Source organism: Ursus arctos, unplaced genomic scaffold (assembly GCF_023065955.2).
Source record: "Ursus arctos isolate Adak ecotype North America unplaced genomic scaffold, UrsArc2.0 scaffold_12, whole genome shotgun sequence".
NCBI classification, from domain to species: Eukaryota; Metazoa; Chordata; class Mammalia; order Carnivora; family Ursidae; genus Ursus; species Ursus arctos.
The window spans coordinates 23,144,959-23,170,330 of record NW_026622786.1 but is presented as its reverse complement, the minus strand read 5'-3'; the positions used below and the strand labels follow the sequence as shown (position 1 = coordinate 23,170,330).

Genomic DNA, 25,372 nt, shown 5'->3' with positions numbered 1-25,372 from the left:
CGAGACCCTGACGAGCAAGGAACTCAATGCGGGGCTCGATCTCCGGACCCTGGGATCATGACCTGAGCTGAAGGCAGACGCTTGACTGACTGAGCCCCCCAGGCATCCTAACAACTGTTTTTGCTCACATCTACCAAGATGGAGATCATGAGTGGTCCTGAACTTGCAGCCTAAGAGGTTCTTTAATCATTAAGATTCTCAAAGACTGAGAGTTCTGATTCTGTGAAGTCTCTTTGATGTTATTAAGGCAAACTAACAGCAGGAATGACAAATTTCCCATAAAAGAGGAGGAGAGCCTTTTTTCCTTTCTTTCTTTCTTTCTTTCTTTCTTTCTTTCTTTCTTTCTTTCTTTCTTTCTTTTGAGAGCATGTGCACATAGGGGGTGGGGGCGGGGGTGGAGGGAGAGGGCAAGAGCAAGAATCTTAAGCAGACTCTGCACTAAGCTCAGAGTCCAACCTGGGCTCGGTCTCACAATCATGACCTGAGCCAAAATCAGGAGTTGGACGCTTAACCGACTGAACCACTCAGGTGCCCCAGAAGCCTTTATAAATAGGGACCAAAGTCTTAAAGATATGGTTTATTGATGTTTCCATTTTCTTTATCCCCAGGTGGCTGCTGAAGCAGAGCCTAGGCCTCTAGCCCTACCTAGATGATGTGGATATTGTGACATACTAAAGTACCTTCTCCCCAGCAAGCAGGACTCCAGTCCTGTGACTGTACCAGTTGAGGGGCTGCCTGTGTCAGACAGGAAGAGGCAGGGGAAGAGAATCAGGGAGGCAAGCTGGAGCAGCCAGGGGAAGCGTAGCTGGGAAGCAACTCTGAGTTGTGGTAAAGATGGAGAGAAAGCAAACAGGATGCTGACTTTTCCATAATACATTAAATTTGGGGGAAACAGCAAAGTATAAAAAACTACAAAAATAAAGTCATCCATGGTTCAACCACCACCGGGACTTACATTTTTATAGGAGTATTAAAGTAGAGATGGATAAGTAAACATTTTTTAAAATAAAATTAGGATCATGGTCAATATAGTTGTGTCTAATTGCCCCCCGATTTATAAACCTTGAACATTTCCTCATGGAGTATACGTTCCTAAAAAATGTTGTATTCAAATCCAATAATCCAGAACAGAAGCAGAGTTCACCAAGCAAGACCAATGTGACATTAAAGCCACGGAAGAGTCTAATTCCCTCGGGGTGAGCAGGACTAAAAAAGATAGCAGAGTAGCAGGGATGAAGGCTGTATTGTTCTTCAGTGGACACGGACTCTTCCCAGGCCCCACCCCAAGATGCTGTGAGAAACCGGAGCCACTCCTTGAAAGGAGACTCTGTCCTTGTCTGTGCTCTGGGTTTACTCCTCCCTGAATGAAAGCCCTAGACCTGAGACAAAGACATAGCTTTTCAGGTAAGGAAAGAGAAATCAAGGAATATGATAAAAGAGGAAAAGAATAAGGTGACATCGACGGAAAAGAGAAGTAAGGAAAGAACCAACTTAGGGGAGGCGGTGAAGCCTGCCCTGTATAATTTTTGCTTATCGTTTGCTGCAGGAGAAGCAGGCGACAATGAGAAGAATCTTGATAACCACTGGAAAATTGGGTGGTTTTGCTCGTTCTGACTTTGTTACAGAGTCTCCGCTAGAAACTGGAACAGTGAAAGTCATCTTTCCTTCATGTAAATGGGAGGCAGCCTAAAGTCATTGATTGATAATGTCAACTAATGATTCTCATGTCTCATGTCCAATTCTGCCTTCACTAGTTTTTACATTTAATAGTTTTTTCACTTAAAAAGCATGTCTTATGTATCTATGTTGGGGCTAGATGCTATGTTAGGCACTAGCAGGCTAAGGAGAAGCCACTCAGCTCAGGGGATTTACAGCCAGTTGGTGGGGGGCATGGAGGGTGACTGGGAAGACACCTTACAAGTCAATCTACTGAAGTGTAATTATGCTGTGGGACCAGAAATTATCCTTCAATTGCAAATATAATCAACTAACTAACCCCTTCCTCTCCATCGCTCAGTCAATGCCCTACTCTGAGCTCTGGACACTTTGGCCTGGATAACAGCAAGGCCTTTCTGATGGTGTCTCTGTCTCTGAGTTTTCTTCTCCTCAATTTAATCCAGCACCACTGCCAAACTACTCTTGTACACAGCTTTCAATAACTTCAGTGACTGTGGAATCAAGTTTATACTTTTCCACCAGCTCTTGAAAGCCTTGTGACTTAGCTTCATCAGGGCCAGCCCAGGACTTCCTGTCTTGTCATTGTGGTCTCTTCCGTCCCCTTAGAAAATGGTATTGGAGATTTGCCAAGAAGAATGGCAATTGAGATGAAGCCATTGGATTTTGCAGCGAGGGAATTATTGATAACTTCCCAAAGTAAAATATCTTTACAGTGATTGGACCAAAAGCCCTTAAACAGGTGTTTAAGAACAGCGAGGGATCAGGAAAGAGATGCGCGGGTTGAACGCTGTGTGCTGGGAATTTTGGTTGTGAAATAAGAAAGAAACTGTTGTTAAGTGTTTTGGTCATTTCTAATGTAGACATTGATGCTTTAGGTAACTAATGCCAGAAGTTGCATATTGTATTCTTCTCATTGTACGTGGTGGTGAGTGTATTTTGCAGGTAAATAAAATCTACCCTAATCAATAAGGAACGCTGTATTCAATACAAAACTCAGAGGACTTTATAATGAAAATGTTTCTCTTTTTCCTGTCACATATAATATATCCAATTTGGGGCCAAACTTCTTGTGGTTAAAAATGGCTTTCAGAAAATGTAGCTATAAAATAAAGTTAATACTAATGTAAATAATAAAAATATAAAACACTTAGGAGCGCCTGGCTGGCTCAGTCTGTAGAGGATGTGACTCTTGATCTTGGGATTGTGAGTTCAAGTTCCACGTTGGGTGTAGAGATTATTTATAAACAAACAAATAAATAAAACACTTAAATAGTGCTTACTATATGCCAGGAAACTTTCTTAGTGTTTTATGTATATTAACTTGTGTAATTCTCACAATAAGCCTTTGTAAGAAATGAGGAAATAGATTAATTACCTTGCCCAAGGCCACACAACTAGGAAATAGCCCTCATCCAAACCCAGACGGTGTGGCTCTATAAGCCAGGCCCTTGAATACTTCACTGTACTGCTAAGATTGAATTTAACTCCCTACATTTCTCGGATCCCCTCAGAGCATGACCTGTGCATCAATCATAGTGTTCTTGGTGGACGAAGCTCTAGGATCTCAGGAGCAAGTTCAAGCTCCCTAAGCTTTTCATGCTTAGGTGTATATATAGAGCTTTTTTATTGTTTTGCATGACTAACTTATTTTGGATGCAGTTGAAAGGAGTTGACCAAGAGCCCATGGAAAAACTAAACAAAAGTGATTTATGGGGCTGACTTAGACAAAGTCGTGAAAGGAGATTTTCCTTCCCCCGTGACTTTTGCTCCCAAACCAGTGCCAGACTATGGGGTACTAGTGTGAGACAATTTTTTTTTTTTTTTTTAAATGTAAGCTCTACTGGGCTCGAACTCATGACCCCGAGATCAAGAGTCACATGCTCCACCGAATGACTCTGCCAGGTGCCCCTGACAATTATTCTTGAATGGTGTGAGGTCTCGGTAGAAGAGAGTGCCACCTATTATTATGCCTTGACAAGAATATTTTGGAAAAGAGCATTTTGTGGTGAGGATCAACACACCTTTCCCCTTAGGTAGGAACACAAAGGAGTCAAGAAGTTTGATAGATTCAACTCTAAAGAAAAGAATGAACAGCAGGTTATCTCACTGAATTCTGTCCTAGTTTCCATCCTAGCAGGAATCTGAAAGGACCATGGCTTTGAGAACTTTTTGGATTTCTTAATATTTTTAACACTCTTGTGTTTGTTTCTTTGTTTTACTTTGGCATTTTCCTTTCAATTTCCCTACTGTTAACAGTAAAATCCTTATAAATACAGATTTCTTGTGTTTGAGGGCAGCAAGATGGGGGTAGGTGGAGAGACTACAGTCAACTCCAAATTTTGTGCCATGTGATAGGATCCCAAGAAATAGTGTAGAGAATATCTGGGTCCAGCGCAGGGATAAACATGACAAGCACTGAGAAATGCTCTGGGTCCAAGAAAGAGCCAAGGTGGAGCGGTAGGAAGGTGGTCATGGGACTTCTCAGCAGTTGGTTGCTTTCAAATATCAGAACTGATAATCTATTGAGAAAGAGTGTTTCAGTAATTTTTGCCTTTACAACAGAGATGTTACCAACTATATTTCTAATATTCTAGCTATTTCTATTTCTCTTTGTTATTTCACGATTCCATGAAATACCAAAAAAGCTGGTGGAGGATTGTCAAGATGCTCTGTCAAAAGTTAAGTAGAAAAGTAAAGTTAAGTAGAAAATTTAAAGTAGAAAATTGCCAGAGAATTGCCTTGGACCTGAGGAGTAATCCTTACCCCACCCCCACTACCAGAAGGTCATGGAATCACTGGGGAGTCTCCCCTGGATGGCTCTCATGGATTAGAATCATTAAGGGAAACGTCTCTTGGGATGTTGGATTCAGTGGATCAGCGTCTTACACTAGCAGAGGGAGAGGATGGAATCAAGGATGGTAGCCTTTGGATAGAGGAGGAATGTTTCTCTCAAATTTGTGGGAATGAATAAACGGTAGTTAGAGATGAGGTGACTGGATAAACGTTAGTCATGATAGGGGCACTTGAGTGGTTCAGTGGTTAAGTGAGCCACTCTTGATTTCAGCTCAGGATCGTGAGGTTAGCCCTGCGATGGGCTCCACATTGGGCGTGGAACCTGCCTAAGATTCTCTCCCTCTGCATACCACCCTTCCACGCACATGCGCACTTATGTGCTCGCACTCTCTCTCAAAAAAAAAAAAAAAAAAGTCATGACATTTGGATTCTGGCATTGAGTCTTCAGAAAGACTGTTTAAATACAAATGTCACCTTGGAGGGGAGTCATTTTGGCCAATTAGCACAGATAATCACTGATCATTTTGGCATTGATCAATTTTCAGAATAATTAGCCACCACCTCAGAAAGCATAAGAAAAGAGGAAGGGGGCGCCTGGGTGGCACAGCGGTTAAGCGTCTGCCTTCAGCTCAGGGCGTGATCCCGGCGTTGTGGGATCGAGCCCCACATCAGGCTCCTCTGCTATGAGCCTGCTTCTTCCTCTCCCACTCCCCCTGCTTGTGTTCCCTCTCTCGCTGGCTGTCTCTATCTCTGTCGAATAAATAAATAAAATCTTTAAAAAAAAAAAAAGAAAAGAAAAGAGGAAGGCTAGAGGCTGGCCCTAGACAAAATTATGAGATAGAAGCTAATTTTCTTCCTCTTCTCACTTCCTCATTCAGCACCCTTATTGTATGTTGAATTCTCCTTTTTTTTTCCTTTGAAGATTTTATATATTTATTTGTCAGAGAGAGAGAGAAAGAGAGAGAGAGAGCACAAGCAGGGGGAGCAGCAGGCAGAGGGAGGAGCAGGTTCCCCGCTGAGCAAGGAGCCCGACACAGGACTCGATCCCAGGACCTGAGCCAAAGGCAGATGCTTAACCAACTGAGCCATCCAGGCGTCCCTGTTGAATTCTCCTTAACCTTACTTTACATTTTTCTTCAGAAGTGAATTTTGATGCTACTTTTTTCTTCAGAAGTGAATTTTGATGCTCTTCCCCAAAGATTTTACTTTAAAGTAGATGTCAGCTAAAATGGTAAGTTTAGCTGCAACCCTCATCTTTGCGTTTCTGAGGTTCAAACTGCCTGATTGACTCTAGGAATGACCTAGATGATGGTAGAACTTGAGATATGTTTCTGCAACCAATTTCACCCAATTACTGGAGAATACACATTTTTTTCAAGAGAACATGGGCATATATGAAAATTGACTATGTACTTACTTGTCCATAGAACAAATTCTTAAAAGTTTATGAAGAATGAATACCAAATATAACACATTCATGGGCATCAATGCATTTAAGTTAGAAATCAGTAACAAAGAACCTTAAAAATCATATACATTTGGAAATTAATCCATGGGTTAAAGAGAAATCATAGTAATAAGTAGAAAATACTGATAACTGAATATTAATAAAGGTTGTATAAGTAAACACTTGTAGGAGGCAGCCAGAGCACTACTTAAAAGAGACAAGGAATGCTTGGTCACATCATCTTCATAGAAATGCAAGTGAAAACAATGAGGTACCACAGCACACTCATGAGAGGTTGGCAAAATTTTAAAATCTGAAGTGTTAGCAAGGACGTGGAATGACAGGACCTCTCACGTGCTGCTGGTGGAAATATAATTAGTCCAGTGCTTTGGAGCAGAGGTTGATATTACTCAGTGAACTTGAAGATGGGCGATCCTACAACCCGGAATTTCCCTCTTAGATATATAGCTGATGGACTCTTATATATGTGCACCAGGGTATATACGAGAACATCTATAGGAGGGGGTGCCTGGGTGGCTCAGTCAGTGAAGCGTCTGACTCTCACTCTCCTTGAGGTCTTGATCTCAGGGTCATGAGTTCAAGCTCCATATTGGGCTCCATGCTGGGTGTGGAGCCTACTTAAAAAAAAATGAGTGTGTTTCTAGAAGTATTATTAAAAATGGCTCAAAAAGAGCAAGCAATTCAAATGCATGGAGAATGCCTAAGAAAAGTGTGGTACAGTCATACAGTGGAATATGATACAGCAAGAAAAGGAAGAACCAATGAATTACTGCTACATGGACAAACATCAAAACAACTCTGAGTTGAGAAGGCAAGTCCCAGAGACATGCATTCAGTGTAATTCCGGGGGGCGCCTGGGTGGCGCAGTCGTTAAGCGTCTGCCTTCGGCTCAGGGCGTGATCCCGGCGTTCTGGGATCAAGTCCCACATCGGGCTCCTCCACTAGGAGCCTGCTTCTTCCTCTCCCACTCCCCCTGCTTGTGTTCCCTCTCTCGCTGGCTGTCTCTCTCTGTCTAATCAATCAATCAATCAATCAATCAATCAATCAGTGTAATTCCCTTTATGAATGTCTCAAAAACCTGCAAAACTATAATTTTATTTTATTGGGCTACAATAAATCCCAAGATAATGGGAGAACTCAGTTTTTAGAAAAGTGGCTCCTCTAGGGTGGAGGGGGGAAAACAAACAAAAGAGTGCACGGAATGGGTTTCCAAAGTGCTGGTATTGGTCTATGACTTACGCCGGTAGGCACATGGAGGGTTGTACTGTTATTCTGGAAAATATAGACGGAAGTCATTATGTGTATACCATTTTGTATGTATAATATGTTCATATTATTCATATATGTAATGTGTTTCATAATAGAGGTCACAGCAACAGAAAGGATTACTCTGGTAGCTATGTGAAAGAGATGAGCAGACTCGGGGAGACAAGTAAAGCCGCTGGTGCAGTAGCGATAAAATCAACAAGGACAACAGAGGTCACGTGCCTTTTGAAATAGAATTTAGAACTTTTGAATTAACTGGATGCGGAAGGTTGGAAGAAAAGAAAAATTTGATGATTATTCAAGTTTTGAGCTTGTGAGACTATAAATTTTTACGAATTAACAGAAAATTTCTTAAAGGCTAGCTGTAAACTAGCAACAATGTTACTTTCTTTTTTTAAGCTTTTTTTTTTTTTAAGTTTGAAAGAGAGAGAGCGTGAGCAGGGGCAAGGGGGTTGTGCAGGGGGGAGCAGAGGAAGGGGGAGAAGCAGACTCCCTGCTGAGCAGGGAACCCAAGGCAGGCTCTATCCCAGGACCCTGATACCATGGCCTGAGCCCAAGGCAGGCGCTTAACTGACTGAGCCACCCAGGCGCCCCCATGACAATGTTACTTTCGTTGGAGAAGTGAATGGTTCCAGAGGGGGCGGGAAGGAAGCATACTTTTTTTCACTGTTTCTCTAGAATTCTGAACCACATGCATTATTACTTGTTCTGTAGTAGCAGTTTGCTGATGGAAATGACTCCACCTGTGTTCTGTGATCCGCTGCTGAATTAGGATAAACAGGAAATCTTTTGTATTTACTCTAGGTCGGGGTGGCAGTGAGGGCTGACCGCCCTCTGGTCAAGGGCTGAACCTTGCAGAGGTAAAATATGGGTGCTCGAGTTGCCTCTTCCGTAGGGCTACGGGTGGGGCAGTCACCGTGATTGACGTGTTGGTATAGTATCGCCAAGAAACTGTGCAATACTGCCAAGACATTCCTTGGGGCTGCAACAGCACCATTTAAAGATTACGAGGCTGGTTCTTGACGTTATCTTACCTGCCCTTTCTGGATTTTTTTTCCTATCAGGATCCCCTTCTGTATATAATCCTACATACATGTCAGCTGGTCTTCAGTAAACTGCTGACTGATAAAGCCTTAAGGTATTAACCCTCCAAGGCATCCATGCTCCAGGGGGGGTCAAAAATCCTAAAAAACAAAACAAAACAAAACAAAAAAAACCCCAAAAGCCTCAAAAACAAAAAAATCCAAATGTTATTGTGAGTTTTCTAATAATTATGTCTTTTCCATTGTACTATTTGACTAATTACTAAGGCTGATCCCACCTCTCACTTTACAATGTCATTTACGTAACATAAGCACTTTGATCACTGTTTTATTTAATCTTTATTCATACTTGACCTCATTTCACAAAATATTTGAGGTGCCTTATGATATGCCCATACCATAAAATGGTGAGTTTCAAGCAAGAAATTACAAATCAGGCTCAGAGAAATAAAAACTAGGGGAGAACGTCACACCCAGGCATAAAAGTCAAACACAAGTGAACCACTAGAATTTAGTTTCAGGCTCGGTCTAGGATTCCTGGCAAAAGGAAAAAGGGAGACATGCTAGGTTATTAGTTATCCGCTCTCCCTTCCTCCATCATTCCTCCAAAGCCCAGTATTTTCTTAAGGAAAGTACGTAGTTCTTCCTAACGCATGACCGGAGAAGAAACTTCTCACATGGGGCTATCAGGTGTTATGATTACCTCTGAGTCTGCATACCTCTGCATAATGAAGGGCGCAAAGATAAGAAGAAAATACATTTTAGCTGAATTAAGATTGTGCAAATGGTTAACTTGCGCGTTGGGCAATGCAGGAACAGGAGGCAGAGCTGACCTGACTGGAGAGAGCTCTGTTGTTTGTTTACCAGTTTATATCTCAGTAGCAAATAGCCAGGGATTTAAGAATCCTCGTTTGTGAGCTTCGGAAGCATCATGCAATCGCCCGTTATGGTTGCATCATTTGGGGGGGGGGGGGTTCATATGTAAATAGGCGAAGTGATGTTCGCTCGAAAATTCTGTTTGCTGAACTTTGTGATTTATGTGTCATATTGTAGCATATTTAAGTTGTCCTCTGTGTGATTAAACGCCTTCATTTAATGGCCCACTGGGGAGCTAATCCTAGTTTCTAAGGAAAAGCTTCGTTCAGCGTGCTTATCCACGATCTGGGTGAAGGCAGAGTATATTGATTGAAACGGTAATGGGCACAAAGCTGGTTGATTCCAGCGGTGGATGACACAAGCCAGGTCTCATTCCATCTTGGGCCCTTCAATGAGCATATCACAAGTTATCCAAAACAAATTCAGATCCAGCCAAAGGCATTTCTGCCTGTCTGTGGAATTTTTCCGCACCGTTTCCTGCTCTGAGCTTCCCTTCAGTGTTGTGCTCTGCGGCCGCACTGGGTCAGCCCCTGTCATCCCAGGATTTTGCCGCAGGTCTCCTTGCTTACTGACCTATTTGGACCCACTTCTCCAGCTACGCCCTTGGCGCTGTTTGCCGCAGATGATCTGGTGTTCAGACCTTGGCTCTGTGCCCCAAAGCTCTGTGGGAAAGGTGCTCCTGCCTTCCCCTGCGCCTGTGAGCCTGACCCAGCTCGGCCCGGCGTGGCGTGTTCCCTCATGGTATGGGAGTGTGCAGGGTGTGATCAGTGTTTGTCTCCTTTGTGTGTTGACTGGAGTCAAAGAATGAGGAAACCTAGATGCTACTCAGAGTTGTTTCACAAAGTGAAAAGGCTCAGAAGTGTCTTCATTCATTCACCATGCATTCGTTCAATCATGCATTGTCCATTGTGTGCTGGACACTGAGAACCCTGAGGTAAAAACGACAGGCACTGTCTCTGCACAGAGTTGAATTAATGGCAAGGGAGGCAGTAATTTTAAGGCAGCTTTGTGTGTGTGTGATTTATTTCCTATTTAGTTACGTGGTGGACATAGGTGATTCAGTCGAGAGCGATTTGACAAAGTGGTGTGTCCTTCACGGCAGCTATTAACTGATCTAGCACAGTGGTCCGCAGACTGGGGTGATTTTGCCCCCACCGCCCCCCTTCCCCCCGCCGCAGAGACATTTGGCAATGTGTGGAGACACTTTCGGATGTCACAACTTGGGTAGTGCTACATGGTGGTTAGAAGTCACTACGCATATCCTACAATGCATATCGGACAGTCACCCATGACAATGAATTATCAAGTCCAAACTGTCAACACTACTGAGCTTGAGAATCCCTGGCTGGTGTATGTGTCAATCGGAATGTTTTTGAGAGAGAAACTATTAGGAAAACTTCGTTTAGCCTGATATTTGTTATTATTATGAATGGCTGACATTTATTGAGCCCTTACCATATTCCAGGCATTATGATAAGCACTTTAAATGAATTATCTCATTTAATCATCGAAAACTCTATAGGGTGGTATTATTATTAGCTCTATTTTATGAATGGAGAAGCAGGTTTAGTGGGGTTAAGAGCCTAAGAAACTTGCCCAAGATCTTGTTGCTGACAAGTGGCAGAGCAGGGAGTTGAACCCAAGAAGCGTGGCTCTTCACTCTTCGCTACCACAAACAGTTGGCATCTCTAACTTAGAGGCCAAGCCTCCCTCAGCTGTTCCTTAGCTCCTTAGAAGTTGCTTTAGGGACACACTGAGCTGGCTCAGCCCTCTGTCGTTTATAGGCTTCTCCTGGAAGCCACAGGGGAAAGAGAGGTTGACATGACAGTGTATAATTCAACCAATTTGGAAAAGAGAATTTAACATTACCTTGAAACATCAACATTGAGTTTATGATTAATGGTTCTCCCACACGGGGGTGCAGCCGGCACATTAATCTGACCCAGTTAAAGAGAATCAACCGAGACTGTTAGTCATATCGAATTCAGCCCTGATTGTGTTGACACAGAATAAACCACTATACTATAAATAGCAGAGTCGAGCTAACAGGCTCTGAGGCAGTCAGCTTTCTTATCTTATACTTTGGCTTTACTTTTCATTATCTTACACTTCTGCTTTTCCAAGAACTTCCAGGCAGTTTTTGGTAAAATTTTAGAATCAGATCGCACTTTTTTTGGCCAGTTGGTGTTTGCGGAAGGCAAAACAACAGTGATCCATACCTTTACTTGCATTACAGGCCTGAAGACTCCTACACTGGAATTTGATCTCGTTCCTCCACCCTATAATCTAACTGATAGAACGTAACCGAACACTATGTCTGCCCATGTGATAGGGCAGAATTCTTCTGTCTTCTCACCTGAGTACAACAGGCTTGTGCCACCCAGAAGAATGCAAAGGTAACTCGGAATATGTGGGGTCCTTATAGCCCAAGCGGATATCCTTATGAAGAAGAGGAAGTATGGGCCCCACAAATTGCAGGTCAGTGTGGAATGAGTGTGGTTTTGGCCCCAGTAGGTTTCTGAAATGACTTGCTCTGAGAAATCTATCTGTGGGTACCTATGGATCTGGCTGTTTCATTTTGAGGTCCTGGAGGTATGCGTGGGTGTGGGTGTCTTTTTAGAGTCACTTCCCTGGAATTTGTCTCTGGTGCACTGGCACTGAAATCACCCTTGTACTCAGGGCCAGTAGTGGGTTACATGTCAAGAACGTTGATTTTTTTTTTTTTTAATCTCTGTAGTATGAATTGTTATGTAAAGGGGAGGTTGGCAGGTGAAGAGTTTTTGGGGGGAGGTGCCTTTGTCATATATAATTCAATGGATTTCATAGAGACTATTGCATTAATCACCCTTTGAATTCCCGGGGTATGGCTGCCTGGCGTTTTTTTTGTTTGTTTGTTTGTTTTGTTTTGTTTATTCTTTTGTCCTTTACAAGTTACAGAGAGGTTAGATATGTTAAACTGAGCAATCACGTAGTGTGGCTACCATTTATTGACCGCAGTGTGCCAAGCTCGGTACTGATCTGCCTCACATGTGCTCTCTCACTTCTCCTGCAGGACAGATGAAGTTTGATTGATTCTTCTATTCATGTATTCTCCTTTCACAGAGAAGTGAAGTTATATCAAGTCATAGCAGGTTGGGTAAAGTCACATAGCTGGTTGGGAAACAGCTAGACTGGGATGTGAACGCAGGTCGCCTGCAAGGTTCATGTGATTCACCCCTCTCTGGCCCTGGGCTCCCTTCTTAGGCTCAAGGTTTAGCTGAAGGATTGTGGAACGTGGAGACAATGGACTGAGAAGTGAAAGAATAGAGTCATGGTAGAGGAGTGGAGCTTTCTTCCAGAAGACTGATTGGATATTAATTTGTTTCTATTTTTCTCAGCCAGGTTCTGCTTCTGCATTTCACAACAATTCTAAAAGTGGCAAATTGCTCTAGGAAGACAGATGTCACTTTCCAGATAGATGATACAGTATTCGTGAATTTCATTTTTAAGGGCAGACACTTTTTTCCTAGTGTTACAGATCTCAAGCTTATTTCAGATAGAATTTCCTACCCTGTCCTTTTCCCATGAAGAGGCAAATAGAAACTTAATTAAGACTCTTAATTAAGAGGCTTAATTATGGGGCGCCTGGGTGGCTCAGTCCGTTAAGCGTCTCCCTTTGGTTCAGGGCGTGATTCCCGGGTCCTGGGATTGAGCCCCGGGGCCGGCTCCCTGCTCCTCCGGAAGTCTGCTTCTCCCTCTCCCTCTGCCTGCTTCTGCTCTCTCTCTGTCAAATAAATAAAATCTTAGAAAAAAAGAAGCTGAGTTACTACTAGTGAAGTAGTCATTTGATCAGAGATATGTTGAGATATATGTAATATGTTGAGTTATAATTTCTATGCAAAATTCTAGACGTCTTTAGAAGGATGTTTCATAATACTTAGACTTTGTGGTCTTTACACAGACCATAAAATTTTAAGAGAAAATAGGAAATGTAGATTCTTGAATGTTTTCTCATACTTCTTAACTCTTACCTGCTTATGACTCAGCTGTTATTCCTGCAAAATTTTCACCTGATTCATCTGCAAAAGGAGGTTGTAGGGTTGGTAGGTCGATAAGCTGGTGCTTCACTGTAATGTGTAATAACAGCGAATGTGTATTGAACGCTCAACTATCTGCCCCTGTGCTAAGGGGCCACTTTACATCACATTACGTTGTTCGTCCTCACAGCACAATATGTAGGTGTTAGTTCCATCCCCATTTTACAGATGCTAAAACGGATGTGTAGAGAGGTTTGGAAGCTAGCTCAGATCACACAGTGAGTGACAGTCTAGACTCGGTTGTAGGTCGGACTCCAAAGTCAATATGTCCAACTTCACCTCAATGGTGTCTGGGCTTCAGACTAATGAGGGTGACATGTATGACAGCATTTTTTTCTTTTATTCTCTGCTAAAAATCTGAATGCTTTATTTTTTAACCCTGACGCAGACTTATAGCTTTAAAAAACACTGTTAGCCTTCTTTACTGCAAATGGAAGATCAGGGGATCCGGAGGCACAGGTTTGTCCTGCAACAGTTCAAATGCTTGGCCTGGTGTTAGAAAGTCACTATTATTTTGCTAGTTTTATATCCCTGAACTTCCTTTCACGTGCCCTTTGGCCCCAGCCACACTCAGCATACCCCAGACATGCTTCACCTTTTTATGTAACAAATTTGTCAAGGATTTAATAAATGCAAGCACCCCTTAAATGTGGGGAGATTTAAAGGAGAAGAAACAGTCCACAATCTAGTGGGAATGCTGGCCATCCATCGAGATGCCTTTATTGCAGATTTTAGGCTGATAAGCGTCCCCGAACAGAGGTACAGATAAATTCCTGTGGGAGCCCAGGAGAGGGAATAACGAAGTCTAACGAAGTCTTCTGCTTCTAAGTCTCAGTAGCATTTGAGCTGGTTGTTGGCCAAGAGGATTTTGGCAAGAAGAGATGGTGGAAAGGGCATCATGGAAGGGACTGAGCTATAGAGGGCATGGCCTATCCAGGGAATAGACATCTTCCTGGCATGGAAGAGGACAGGTATAAAATCAGACATAGCTAAAGACAAGCTTGCAAGGTGTTGGGGGATGGAGGGCCAAGGCCTCAAGTTTCTGATAAGGAATGTGGATTTAGTTCAATCAGCGCAGATACCATTAAAATCCAAAGAGCATCCCAAGGCCTCCAGATTCTCTAAGATCTGCTGCTCCCATCCTCCCTACTTCCCTTCTGTTCTCATCCCCTCCCCCTTCATTCACTCAGCTCCATTCATCCTGATTTTCCTTGACTGCTCCCAAAGTGCCCAGGGCTCACTGGTTAGCACTTGATGTTTTCTCTACCTGGAAAAATTATTCCCCAAATATTTGCATAGCGTACGCCTCTTTTTTCTTTTAGGTCTTTGCTCAAATAACACTTCAACAGAGAGATTCCTCTGACTACTGTTGACCTTAAAAGTAAAACAGCCAGGGGTGCCCAGGTGGCTCACTTGGTTGAGCGACCAGCTCTTGGTTTTGGTTCGGGTGGTGATCTTGTAGTCGCAGGATTGAGCCCCAAGCTGGGCTCCACACTCATGGTGGAGTCGGCTTCAGGTTCTCTCTCCCTCTCCCTCCCAGTCTGTCTCTTCCCCTGCACACACATATACACGCTCTCTTTCTAAAATAAAATCTTAAAAAAAAAAAAAAAAGTAAAACAACTGGTTATTTTAGCAGCAAAATGGGTTTATTTGGGAATAACAGAGGAATTGCAGTTCAGGACCTGCGTGCTGTGGCAAACTATAGGCAAGTCTGGAGATCAAAGGGAGAGAGACTTTATAGAGAAAAGGTGAACATTGGAAGGTTGCGGCTTTGAATTACAGTCTGTTGAAGGAAAGCAAGACTTCAGAGTGGTGACAGTTTCTCATTGGCTGAGTTGTGGTTTTTTCCTTCCTTCCTTCCTTCCTTCCTTCCTTCCTTCCTTCCTTCCTTCCTTCCTTCGTCTCTCTCTCTTTCTCGCTTTCTTTCTTGAGACCTCGAGAGAGCAAGCAAGCAGCGTAGGGAGGAGGGGCAGAGAGAGAGAGAGAGAGAATCTTACGCAGACTCCACCCTGAGTGCAGAGCCCAATGCAGGGCTCAGTCTCACCACCCTGAGATCATGTCCTGAGCCAAAATAAAGAGTCCAGCCGTTCAACCAACTGAACCACCCAGGTGCCCCAAGTTGTGGTATTTTCTTATTGGCTGAGCTTGTTGCCAGGCAAGAAGGAATTCTTCCTCCTGCTGGAGGAGTAAAGTAGATTTCTTTCTGTTGGGAATGTAAGTAAATCTCTTCCCATTGGGGTCTGCAACTGACAATGAGTGGTGGTGCATGAGAGCTCCCCCTTCTTGCCTCCCAACTCCATTTCAAATGAGCTTTCCTGAGTCCATTTACACTACCCTACGTAAAACAGCACCCCCTTACCATGGACCTTTGGATCCAGCTTTATTCTTTTTTATAACTCTCATCACCATCGGACATATTAATTTTTTTTATTGTACTTCTCTCCCCTTCCTATCTCCCCCACCTGAAATGCAACCTCCTTAAAGGGAGGATTTTTTTTTTGGGGGGGGGGGTCTGTTGTTCACTATTCTATTTCCAGCATCAAGAACAATGCCTGGTACAAAGAAGAGGCTCAATAAATATTTGTTCAATTAATGGATTAGTTAAAATGTGAATTTTCAGCCTCTGGAGATGCTTAGAGTGCTCACCTTTTATCTTTTTCAACTTTTTCTCATCTTTTAAGGCCCTGTGCCAAAGCATCACCTGGAATGCTTGTTTAAAAATGCAGATTTCTAGTACTTATCCCCAGATATAATTATGCTAATAATCCCAGATCACATGTTTAAAAACAGTAAGGTCTGTGTCATTTCGGACTCTTATGTAGCTAGTTACAGACAATAAAACTCAAATGGACTCAAAAGGAGAATTTTGTGATTCACAAAATAAAAAATATGTGTAGTTTCTTCCATCATGGTTGATACAGAATGTCACCTCCTATTTCTCTTCCTCTCTGTGCTCTGCCTTTCATGGGCTGCCTTTATTTTTGAATTCTACTTGGTTGCAAAAAGGTGGCTGCAGTTCTAAATGTTAACTTTCCTCCCCACGTCATTCATCATTCAGCTTTTTGGGAGTTGCCCTGGCACAGAATTTGGGATCCAGTCTCTCTCTTTGGCTCTGTTCTGCGAAAGGGAGGCATCTCCAAATTGCCAAAGGCCTAAGGAGGTGTGAGAAGGAAGAAAGGGGCCGACAAGTCCAGCTTGATAAATGGTTTATTAAGAGGACTTAGGGCCAGAAGCATGTCTTGGGTAGCTGCAAGCTGAGTAGATCTCCACCTCCCCACCGTGCAAGATCTGCTTTTATACCCCAGAGGCTGGGTATTGCGAGCTAGGAGACCACTTGGAAGGAAATGTTTGAATCATAGCCCTATCTCCAGAGTAGATCAAGGATGTTATGCCTCAAGGGAATACTTACGGGTGTGGTTAAGCAAAAAGAAAGAATGTGGAGGGGTGCTGTGCTCAAGAAGGCTTCAGGTCACAGAATGATCATCAAGGCAGATTTGTCCAAAATGGTGTTAGACTGGTTCACACAGGTCCAAACGGTGTTCCTTCTTCATTCCCAACTTAGTCACTGTGACCATGATGGGGGATAGGATATGCTGAATGGCTAAGCCAGCCAGAGCCCATGCCCAGAACCGAGGGGCAAGGCTGAGGTTAATGCTGCCACAACCATATATTTGGCAGTGGTTGAGGGGTAAATGTTTCAAAAGCAAATTAGGGTGCAGTTGGAGGAGGAAGGGGAGAGGAAGGCGGCCAACATAGGACTAGCTTCATGAAGTCTTTCTCTTTCAGATAATCCTTCAGATAATTGACCTTCTCTGTTTCCAAGGCTGGTCTTGATAAAACACAATGGTGTGGTTGGTTTCTGGTCTCTATTTGGCAATATTTCCCCCCATTCCTTTCTGTATTTCTTTCTTCTTCTTCTTTTTTAAAAAAATTTATTTATTTGTCAGAGAGAGAGACAGAGACAGAGAGAGCACAAGCTGGGGGAGTGGCAGGCAGAGGGAGAAGCAGGCTCTCCACTGAGCAGGGAGCCTGATGTGGGGCTCAATCCCAGGATGCTGGGATCATGACTTGAGCCTAAGGCAGGGGTTTAACTGACTGAGCCACCCAGGCATCCCCCTTTCTGTATTTCAAATATTTCAAATATTCACCCCTTTCCACAAAACTCCTACTTAGTCCCACTTCCCTCTTAGGTGATCCCAACTTCTAATTCATAAAGAAAATAGAGGTAGTAAGAGGCACGTATACTATTTCATAAACATAAGTACCTTTGCTCTCATTCATACTGCACCCCCTATAATCTTAGGGTTGGGGTTGGCAACCTGTAGTCTGTGGACCTGCCATATGTTTTTGTAAATAAAATTGTATTGGAAGACAGCTATGCCCATTTGTTTATGTATTGTCTACAGCTCCTTTTGCAATCCAAAGCGGTGTTGAGTAGTTGCAACAGAGACCTTGTGAGCTAGAAAGCCTAAAATATTTATTATCTGGCTTTTTAAAAAGTTTGCTGTTCACTGTCTTAGAAGATGGGGTGATCCTCATGTGATCAAGGCTAATCTTTCTCATTCTTAATCTTGTCCTCTTCCATTTCTTCAGATTAGTTAGGCTTTCCATCTGGCCTTGGCCTTTCCAACTCCACTGTCCTCTTTCCCTCTAATCTATCAGCGTGCTCAAAGATACCAGCCTTAAAACAGTAAAACAAAACAAAACATTCCTTTTGTCCTTCAACACTCTCACGTCCCTGCCTTATCTCTCATCTACCTTCCGACCCAAGCTTCTTTAAAATGTTGCTTTCATGATCAGTCTCTTACTCCTTACCTTCTAGTCACTTCTCGAACCACTTCAGTCTTCCTTCTGTCCTCACCAGTTGTTGTTAGTTAATTAGTTAATTAAACTAATCTGTTGGTTTAATTAATTACACATTTAGTGAATTAACTAAAATATTGGTTGGGATACCACCATGTGCCAGGTTCTGTATTAGACTCTGAGGACATAATGGTGAACCAAACTGGCAGAAATTCTTGCTATGTGAAATTTATAATCTAGAGGGGGAGGCAGACATGGAACAAAATAAGTAAAATATCCAGTGTGTTAGAAAGTGGTAAGTGCTATGGAGACAAATCAATCAAGGAAGGGAGACAGGGAGCGCTGGTGGGGGATGAGAGGTTCGGATTTTTTCATGAGGGGCGCCTGGGTGGCTCAGTTGGTTAAGCATCTGCCTTCGGCTCAGGTCATGATCCCAGTGTTCGGGGATTGAGCCCCGCATCGAGCTCCCTGCTCAGTGGGAAGCCTGCTTCTCCCTCTCCCACTCCCCCTGCTTGTGTTCCCTCTCTCGCTGCCTCTCTCTCTGTCAAATAAATAAATAAAATCTTAAAAAAATAAAAAAATAAAAGCGGTCATGAAAGGAGTCTCTGAGAAAATGACATTTGAGCAAAGACCAAAGGGAGAGGAGAGTGAGTCCCTGGCAGAGGGAACAGGAAAGGCAAGAGCCCTGAAGTAGGAATGTGTCTGGAATGTTCAAGAAACTGCAAGGACCAGTGGGGCTGGAGTGAATAGGAGTATGGGGGAAAATGATGGAAGGTGGAGTTGGAGGGGTAATGAGAGGCTGTGTCCTGTCCCTGAGAGCCTTTTTCATGCCATTTTAAGGGCTTTGGATTTTACTCTGAATGATTTGGGACAGTATTAGAGGGTTTTGAGCCAAGAAGTGATAGGATCTGACTTAGCTTTATTTATTTATTTATTTATTTATTTATTTATTTATTTATTTATTTATTATTTTTTGAGAGAGAGCATGTGCGCAGGGGGTGGGGGAACAGAGGGAAGGGAGAGAGAATCTTTTTTTTTCTTTTTTCTTTTTTTTAAAAGATTTTATGTATTTATTCGACAGAGAGAGACAGCCAGTGAGAGAGGGAACACAAGCGGGGGAGTGGGAGAGGAAGAAGCAGGCTCCCAGCGGAGGAGCCTGATGTGGGGCTCGATCCCAGAACGCCGGGATCACGCCCTGAGCCGAAGGCAGATGCTTAACGACTGTGCCACCCAGGCGCCCCCGGGGAGAGAGAATCTTAAGCATACTCCACGCGGAGCATGGAGCCCCACGTGGGGCTTGATCTCATGACCTGAGCTGAAATCAAGAGTCGGACGCTTAACTGACTGAGCCGCGCAGGCGCCCCTGGCTTAGCATTTTGATCCTTCGGCTGTTGCATTAAGACCAGGCCATAGTTGACAAGCGCAGAAGGAGGGAGGCCAGTCAGGAGACTGTTGCAGTTATTCCTACAGATGGTGGCTTGGGTGTGGTTTGGTAGTGAAGAACTGTTCCAGTTCTGAATATATTTTGAAGGTAGAGGTGCTACAGATTAGATGTGAGTATTTGATATAAAGAGGGGAGTCAAGGATAAATCCTACGTTTTTGGCCTGAGCCACTGAAAAAGGTAGAATTGCCCGAGATGAGAAAGCTTGTATTCGGAGCAAGTTTTAGGGGAAAGTCGTGGAGTTTGTTTGGGGGCTCACTGCTTGAGGTGCCTTTAAACATTCAAATGAAGTGTCTAGTGTGCGGTTGGGTATGTAAGTCGGGGGATAGTGACGAGGTCAGCGTTGGAGATACACATGTGGAGATCAGCGTACAGGTCGGAGTTCAAGCTACATGATGAGATGAGATCATGCAGGAGTGGCTAAGGTAGAGAAGAGAAGAGTATAGACTGGGGATACTTCTGTTTTAAGAGTTTGAGAAAATGAGGAGGAACAGAGTCTAAAGAAGCAGCAGTCAGAAGGGACATCAGGAATATGGTGTCATGGAAGCCAAATGAGGAAAGTGATTCGAGGAGAAGGAAGCAAACAATGGGGTTCAGTGCTGCTGATAGGTTAAGGAAGATGCTGAGAATTGACTGTTGAATTTAGCATTATGTGGGTCACTGGTGACCTTGACAAGAGCACGTTAGTGGACTGGTGGGCACAGAAGCCTGACTGGAGTGTGCTCAAGACAGAATGAGAGGAGAACTGGAGACAGAGAAGAAAGAAAAATTTTGAGGAGTTTTGCCATGAAAGGCAGCCGTGAAATCACCTCTAATGGGCAGATCCAAAGATACATGGCACTTCTAATTTTGTTTATCTGTTATTTTTGACACTATGTACTCACATCTCCCCAGGGAGAGATTCACCTGCCCAGGAGGAGCCCTCAGCCAATGGCTGGTAGGAGGTGGTAGATAAGTATCAGAACTCCTTTGCCTTTTGGGTCAATTGGGAGGCAGGTGGTTTTACACCATGACCCAGTGACCCAGGGGAATCAGCTCCAGTTGCCTACAATGAATGGTAGCTGGGTCTGAAGACATACCCTCTGCTGGTTGCCTTCCCTCCCCTGCCCCATTGCCCCACTCTTCAGTTGGCATTCTCTGCTCCTCCCAAACAGATGACTAGCACTTGAATCCTTGTTCAGAATCTGCTTCTTGGGGAACCTAAACTAAGACACTGCACAGATATAATCTAAAACTTACTAAGGCTTCAATGGACCCATGTTATGCAATAAATACTGACTTTCAGTTTATAGTTCACTTATTTGCAGTTAAAAACCCCTTCTTAACAAATAGTTTTGGGCAATTATAAAATGGAAAGATTGAGAAAGCTTCCTTTCCCAAATAATCCCTAGGCTTTTCTTTTTCTATCTGTGAAAATAAGAAATATATATTTGATCTTCTTCCTATTTCTTTTTTTAAAAAAAGATTTTATTTATTTATTGAGAGAGAGAGAGAGAGAAAGCGTGCATGAGTGGGGGGACGAACAGAAGGAGAGGGAGGGAGGGAATCTCAGGCAGACTCCACACTGAGCACAGAGTCCAATGTGGGGCTCGATCTCACAACTGAGATCAGGAGCTGAGCCGAAATCAAGATCAAGAGCCAGTCTCTTAACTGACGGAAGCACCCAGGTGCCCCAGTCTTCTTCCCATTTCTGACACAGAGCTCCTAAGACTTTGGAATTTCCTGAAGGATAGGGGTGACAGGAGCATCTTTGCTTATTCATAACAAGTCATGCCTGAGTTTATGCTATGAGGTGATTCCTGGTGGGCTCCTAGATGGCTTCAGGATGGGCTGGTTACCAGAGGAACCAACCATGTGATTAGAGGGTTGGAACTTTCAGCCTCACCGTTAGACCTCAGGGGGAGGGGAGAGAGGCTGGAGATTGAGTTCGGTCACCAATGGCCAATGATTAAAGATGGGAATCACAGAGCTTCTGAGCTGTGAACACATGGAGGAGCTGGCCGGGTGACACGCGCAGAAAGGCGTGGAAGCTCAGAGGCCCTCCCCCATACTTGGCCTTGTGCACCATTTGGCTGTTTCTGATTTGTATCCCTTGTAATAAACTGGTAATACGAAGTAAAATGTTTTCCTGAGGCCTGTCAGCTATTCTAGCAAATTATTAACCCTGAGGAGGGAGTTGTGGTGACCCCTGATTTATAGCCAGTTGGTCAGTACAGGTGACAGTCTGGAACTAGTGACCAACATCTAAAGCAGGGAAGTCTTGTGGAACTGAGCCCTTCACCTGTGGGGTCTGTGCCAAGTCCAGGTAGATAGCGGCAGAATTGAAGCTGGTGTCTGTGGAGAACTGGACAGTTGCTTGGTTTGGAAAGCACCCACATATTTGATGTGAGAAGTGTTGTGGGCAGAAACAGGAGAGGACTACCAAAACCTAAATTCTCTTAAAAGGGTATGTTTCCTGCAATTTAAAGACATTAGTACACTATGAGTATTGCCTGCTACAGGGACGAGAGCAAAGATCTGATTTCATGCCAGGTATATTCATTTTGTATCTGTGGGTTCTAATCATATAAAGTATAGGAAATTACTAATTAGACAGTAATACTCAGTGCTCTTAAGAGATTTTCCTTTTGGAACACTTTAGAAAGTTATTCAACCTAGAATCTAAAGTAGATTATTTTATAGTCAAAGTAGTTAGGGGCAATCAACATGCCATATAAGAAGTCAAGTAATCAAATCATTTATGTTAATTTATTATTTCTAAAAGTTTTTTTTTTAAGTTTTTTAGAAATAAAATTCTTACAAATCCTAAGTTACTTTGTCAGTTAACTAAAATATCTTAATGAAGTGTAATTCTTGTATTTCCTATTTTTTACATTTACTTCAGGTCTTTTCACTAAAAATACTCACAGTATAGAAGAAATATACAGTACTATCCACATTTATCTCCAATACATGCAAACTAAATTTCAAGAATTTCAGAGAACTCTTCCCTTTATGCGCCTAATTGTGTTCTGTAAAAAAATGGGCAAGTTCTACTTTGTCTTTTTAATAGTGAGAGCAAAAAAAAAGAAAGAATGGAAGGTCTTATTAAGTGAGTCTAAGTCTATATTCTTGTTATAATTCTGCTTCTTTGAGGATCAATGGAGTAAGCTCTAATCCGTTTACAATTAGTTTAAATACTTCGAAGACTATTTCTGGCAAGTTTAAAATCTCTACCTGACTAGGCTTTGCTTACTTAATATATTTCATTTTGGGGCCCCAACACCCTCTGGATAAAGTCCAAATTTTTAACGTTTCATACCAAGATTCTTTTCCCTTTCCTCCCACTTCATTTTCTATGCTGGAGCCAAATGGAACTTTGAACTAGCCTTTTCTCTATTGCATCCCGGCCTATGTACGTATAGTTCCCTCAGTCTGAGACTTTCTCTTTGTGTCTATTCTCCTTCCCACCTCCCTGCCACCTTGCTCCCTCTCTAGGCTGGCTTCCTCTACCTGGCTAGCTCCTACTCAACCTTCAAGTCTAGGATTCTCTGGTGTTTTTGTTTGTTATTTTTTTAATTTTTAATTTTTATTTTTTTAAGTAAGCTTTATGCCCAACCTGGGGCTTGAACTCACAACCCTGAGATGAAGAGTTGCATGCTTGGGGCGCCTGGGTGGCTCAGTTGGTTGGGCATCCGACTCTTGGTTTTAGCTCAGGTCATGATTTCATGGGTTGTGGGATCTAGCTCTGTGTTGGGCTCCATGTGTCATGGGAAGCCTGCTTGAAGATTTTCTTCTTCTGCACCTCTCCTTGCTCACTTGCTCTCTCTCAGATAAATAAATAAATCTTAAAAAAAAAAAAAAAGAGTTGTGTGCTGCACTGACTGAGCCAGCCAGGCGCCCCAAATCTAGGATTCTTTAGGGAACTCTTCTCTTGCTTCTCAGCTTGGATCCTATTCAAAGGTTTCCTCGTGCTCTGTACATACTCCAGCCTGTCATGTATCCTGCTTAGGGCGCCTGCTTGCTCACCTACATCCCTCTCTAGAATGTTGTTTCCTTAAGAACAAGAAGTCGGCCATGTTCTTGATTTTAACCCTAGCACTTGGCACAATGCTAACTAACCAACTAACATGGTACACAGTTAATATTTGCAAAATTAAGGGATGCATTACTATGAAAATGTGTATGTGATGTATGAGAAATAAAACATAGTTATGAAGAGAAATATTTAATCTAAAATATGCTAATGTATTTTAGGATAAGCAGAAATTATTTTTGCTTGTGTGCATGTCAGATTACTCATATCATGATTATCCTACATTCTTAAATCTAAATTATACTCCGGATATACTCTGAAGAATGACGTAGATCCTAACGTAGGAGGGCTTGGTCCGTGGAAGATGTCAAGTGTAGGTGTTAACAGCAACTACAGCAAGAATAACCACCAGTTCAGTGATTTCACCGTATTTTGTGATTGGAAGAATGGAAACCAAGGGCCTCCTGTTAGTTTATTGAAAAGATTATTTTCTCCTGGAGCTTCTGCCCAGGAGTGGGCACCAGAAAACTGGAGTTCCAAAGGGGCATCAAGGGTCCCCATGGGAACCACAGGGAACAACATTTGTGTCCCAGGCTTCTGGAACAGAACGATTAAAAGAATGTGAGCCAGAACAGGGGAATTTAGGAATCCCTTGAGGATGCCTGAATGGGCTCCTTGGCCCCCATCATGCTCTAGAGGTAGTATCGTGGCTATAAGCAGTCAGAAATGAAAGACAAAGTTAGCTTGTACCTTGTGGGGATGTCCTCAGTAGATAAAAAGAACTTCTCTGTGAGTGTCTATTTTGCTTATGTTATCGGCTAGGGGTAAATTAAGTAAAAATGCCTAGATCCAAAGAAATATAATAGTTTGAGGCTTGTGAATTTCTGATTTTGGAAATGATTTTGTATTTAATAAAAGCTCTAACATTAATAACAAATATTTATACAATGGCATCATATCATGGCACTCTTATTTATTTCTCTTATTCCTGTGAATTAGAAATTATTATAATCCCTATTTAATGCCGGAGGAAATAGTCTAAGATAATATACACAGTCGATGATAGAGTGATGCCTGAAACCGGCTTCTGATTATAAATCTAGTATTTTTTCCATGACTCCAGCTGCAAAGGAACTGCTTTACATATTGAAGTGATTCAGGTAAGTCTTTAATTACTCAATTACCTATTCATAATCCACATATTTGTTGAGCATCTGTTTTATGTCAGTTTCCTCATCTGTAAAATGGGAATAATAATTGTACCTACGTCCTAGGCCACTGATGTGAGAGCTGAGGTATAAATTGCTGTGCATGGTTTTCAGTGAAACTTAACTGTTAACTATTATTATTTTCCTGATAGAAACATGTACAGAGTATAGTAGGGACATGTATTAAATGGCCATGTGAGGGAACATGGGAAACTTGAGATCAAAATGTGTCACTAAAGTGATGGTGATGAGTGTGGTGGTCATTGAGGCGGTGGTGATAAGGGTGAGGAGTGGCACACAGAGTATTATTTTATATATTTTTGGAGAAAAAAACATTCACTTCTTTATTTCCTCTCCAAAAAAAGAGTAGAAATGACAAATAAATGTAGATGGATAAATTCTGTAAGTTTTTTAAAAGAAAGATATATTTATTTATGAGAGAGAGAGAGTGGTGGGGGCAGGGCAGAGGGAGACAGAAACTCCAAGTAGACTCCGTGCTGAGTGCAGAGCCTGACACGGGGCTTGATCTTATGACCTGAGATCAGAACCCTGAGACCAGGACCTGAGCCAAAAACAAGAGCTGGATGCTTAATCAACTGCTCCATCCAGGTGCCCCAAATTCTGTAAGTTTTAAAATTGTACTGGGTTGTTAGCCTATTTGAAAAATCTAGCAGATTGGCCAATAAATTGAGCACTAAGTATGAC

General features: G+C 42.7%; 2 protein-coding genes across 13 annotated transcripts in view; both read left to right on the top strand.

Annotated features, from left to right (window-relative positions):
• RTCA (RNA 3'-terminal phosphate cyclase) overlaps window positions 1-22,516 on the top strand; it is a 59,148-nt gene extending 36,632 nt beyond the window's left edge. For 5 of the 7 annotated variants that reach the window (XR_008958761.1, XR_008958764.1, XR_008958763.1 and 2 more), the window contains one exon: window positions 609-2,643. The gene's annotated coding sequence lies outside the window, so the exon portion shown is untranslated. Of the gene's footprint in view, window positions 1-608; window positions 2,644-11,359 lie in introns of those variants that run through there. The other 2 variants (XR_008958765.1, XM_026497531.4) reach the window with 2 other exon arrangements.
• CDC14A (cell division cycle 14A) overlaps window positions 1-25,372 on the top strand; it is a 208,582-nt gene that overhangs the window by 11,229 nt on the left and 171,981 nt on the right. For 4 of the 6 annotated variants that reach the window (XM_048220695.2, XM_044383602.3, XM_044383600.3 and 1 more), the window contains exon 1: window positions 11,503-11,601. The exons of 1 other annotated variant lie outside the window; for it this stretch is intronic. In XM_048220695.2, the coding sequence (XP_048076652.1) occupies window positions 11,532-11,601 (70 nt within the window). In that variant the 5' untranslated portion in view covers window positions 11,503-11,531. Of the gene's footprint in view, window positions 1-11,502; window positions 11,602-25,372 lie in introns of those variants that run through there. One more of the 6 variants, XM_048220698.2, reaches the window with a different exon arrangement.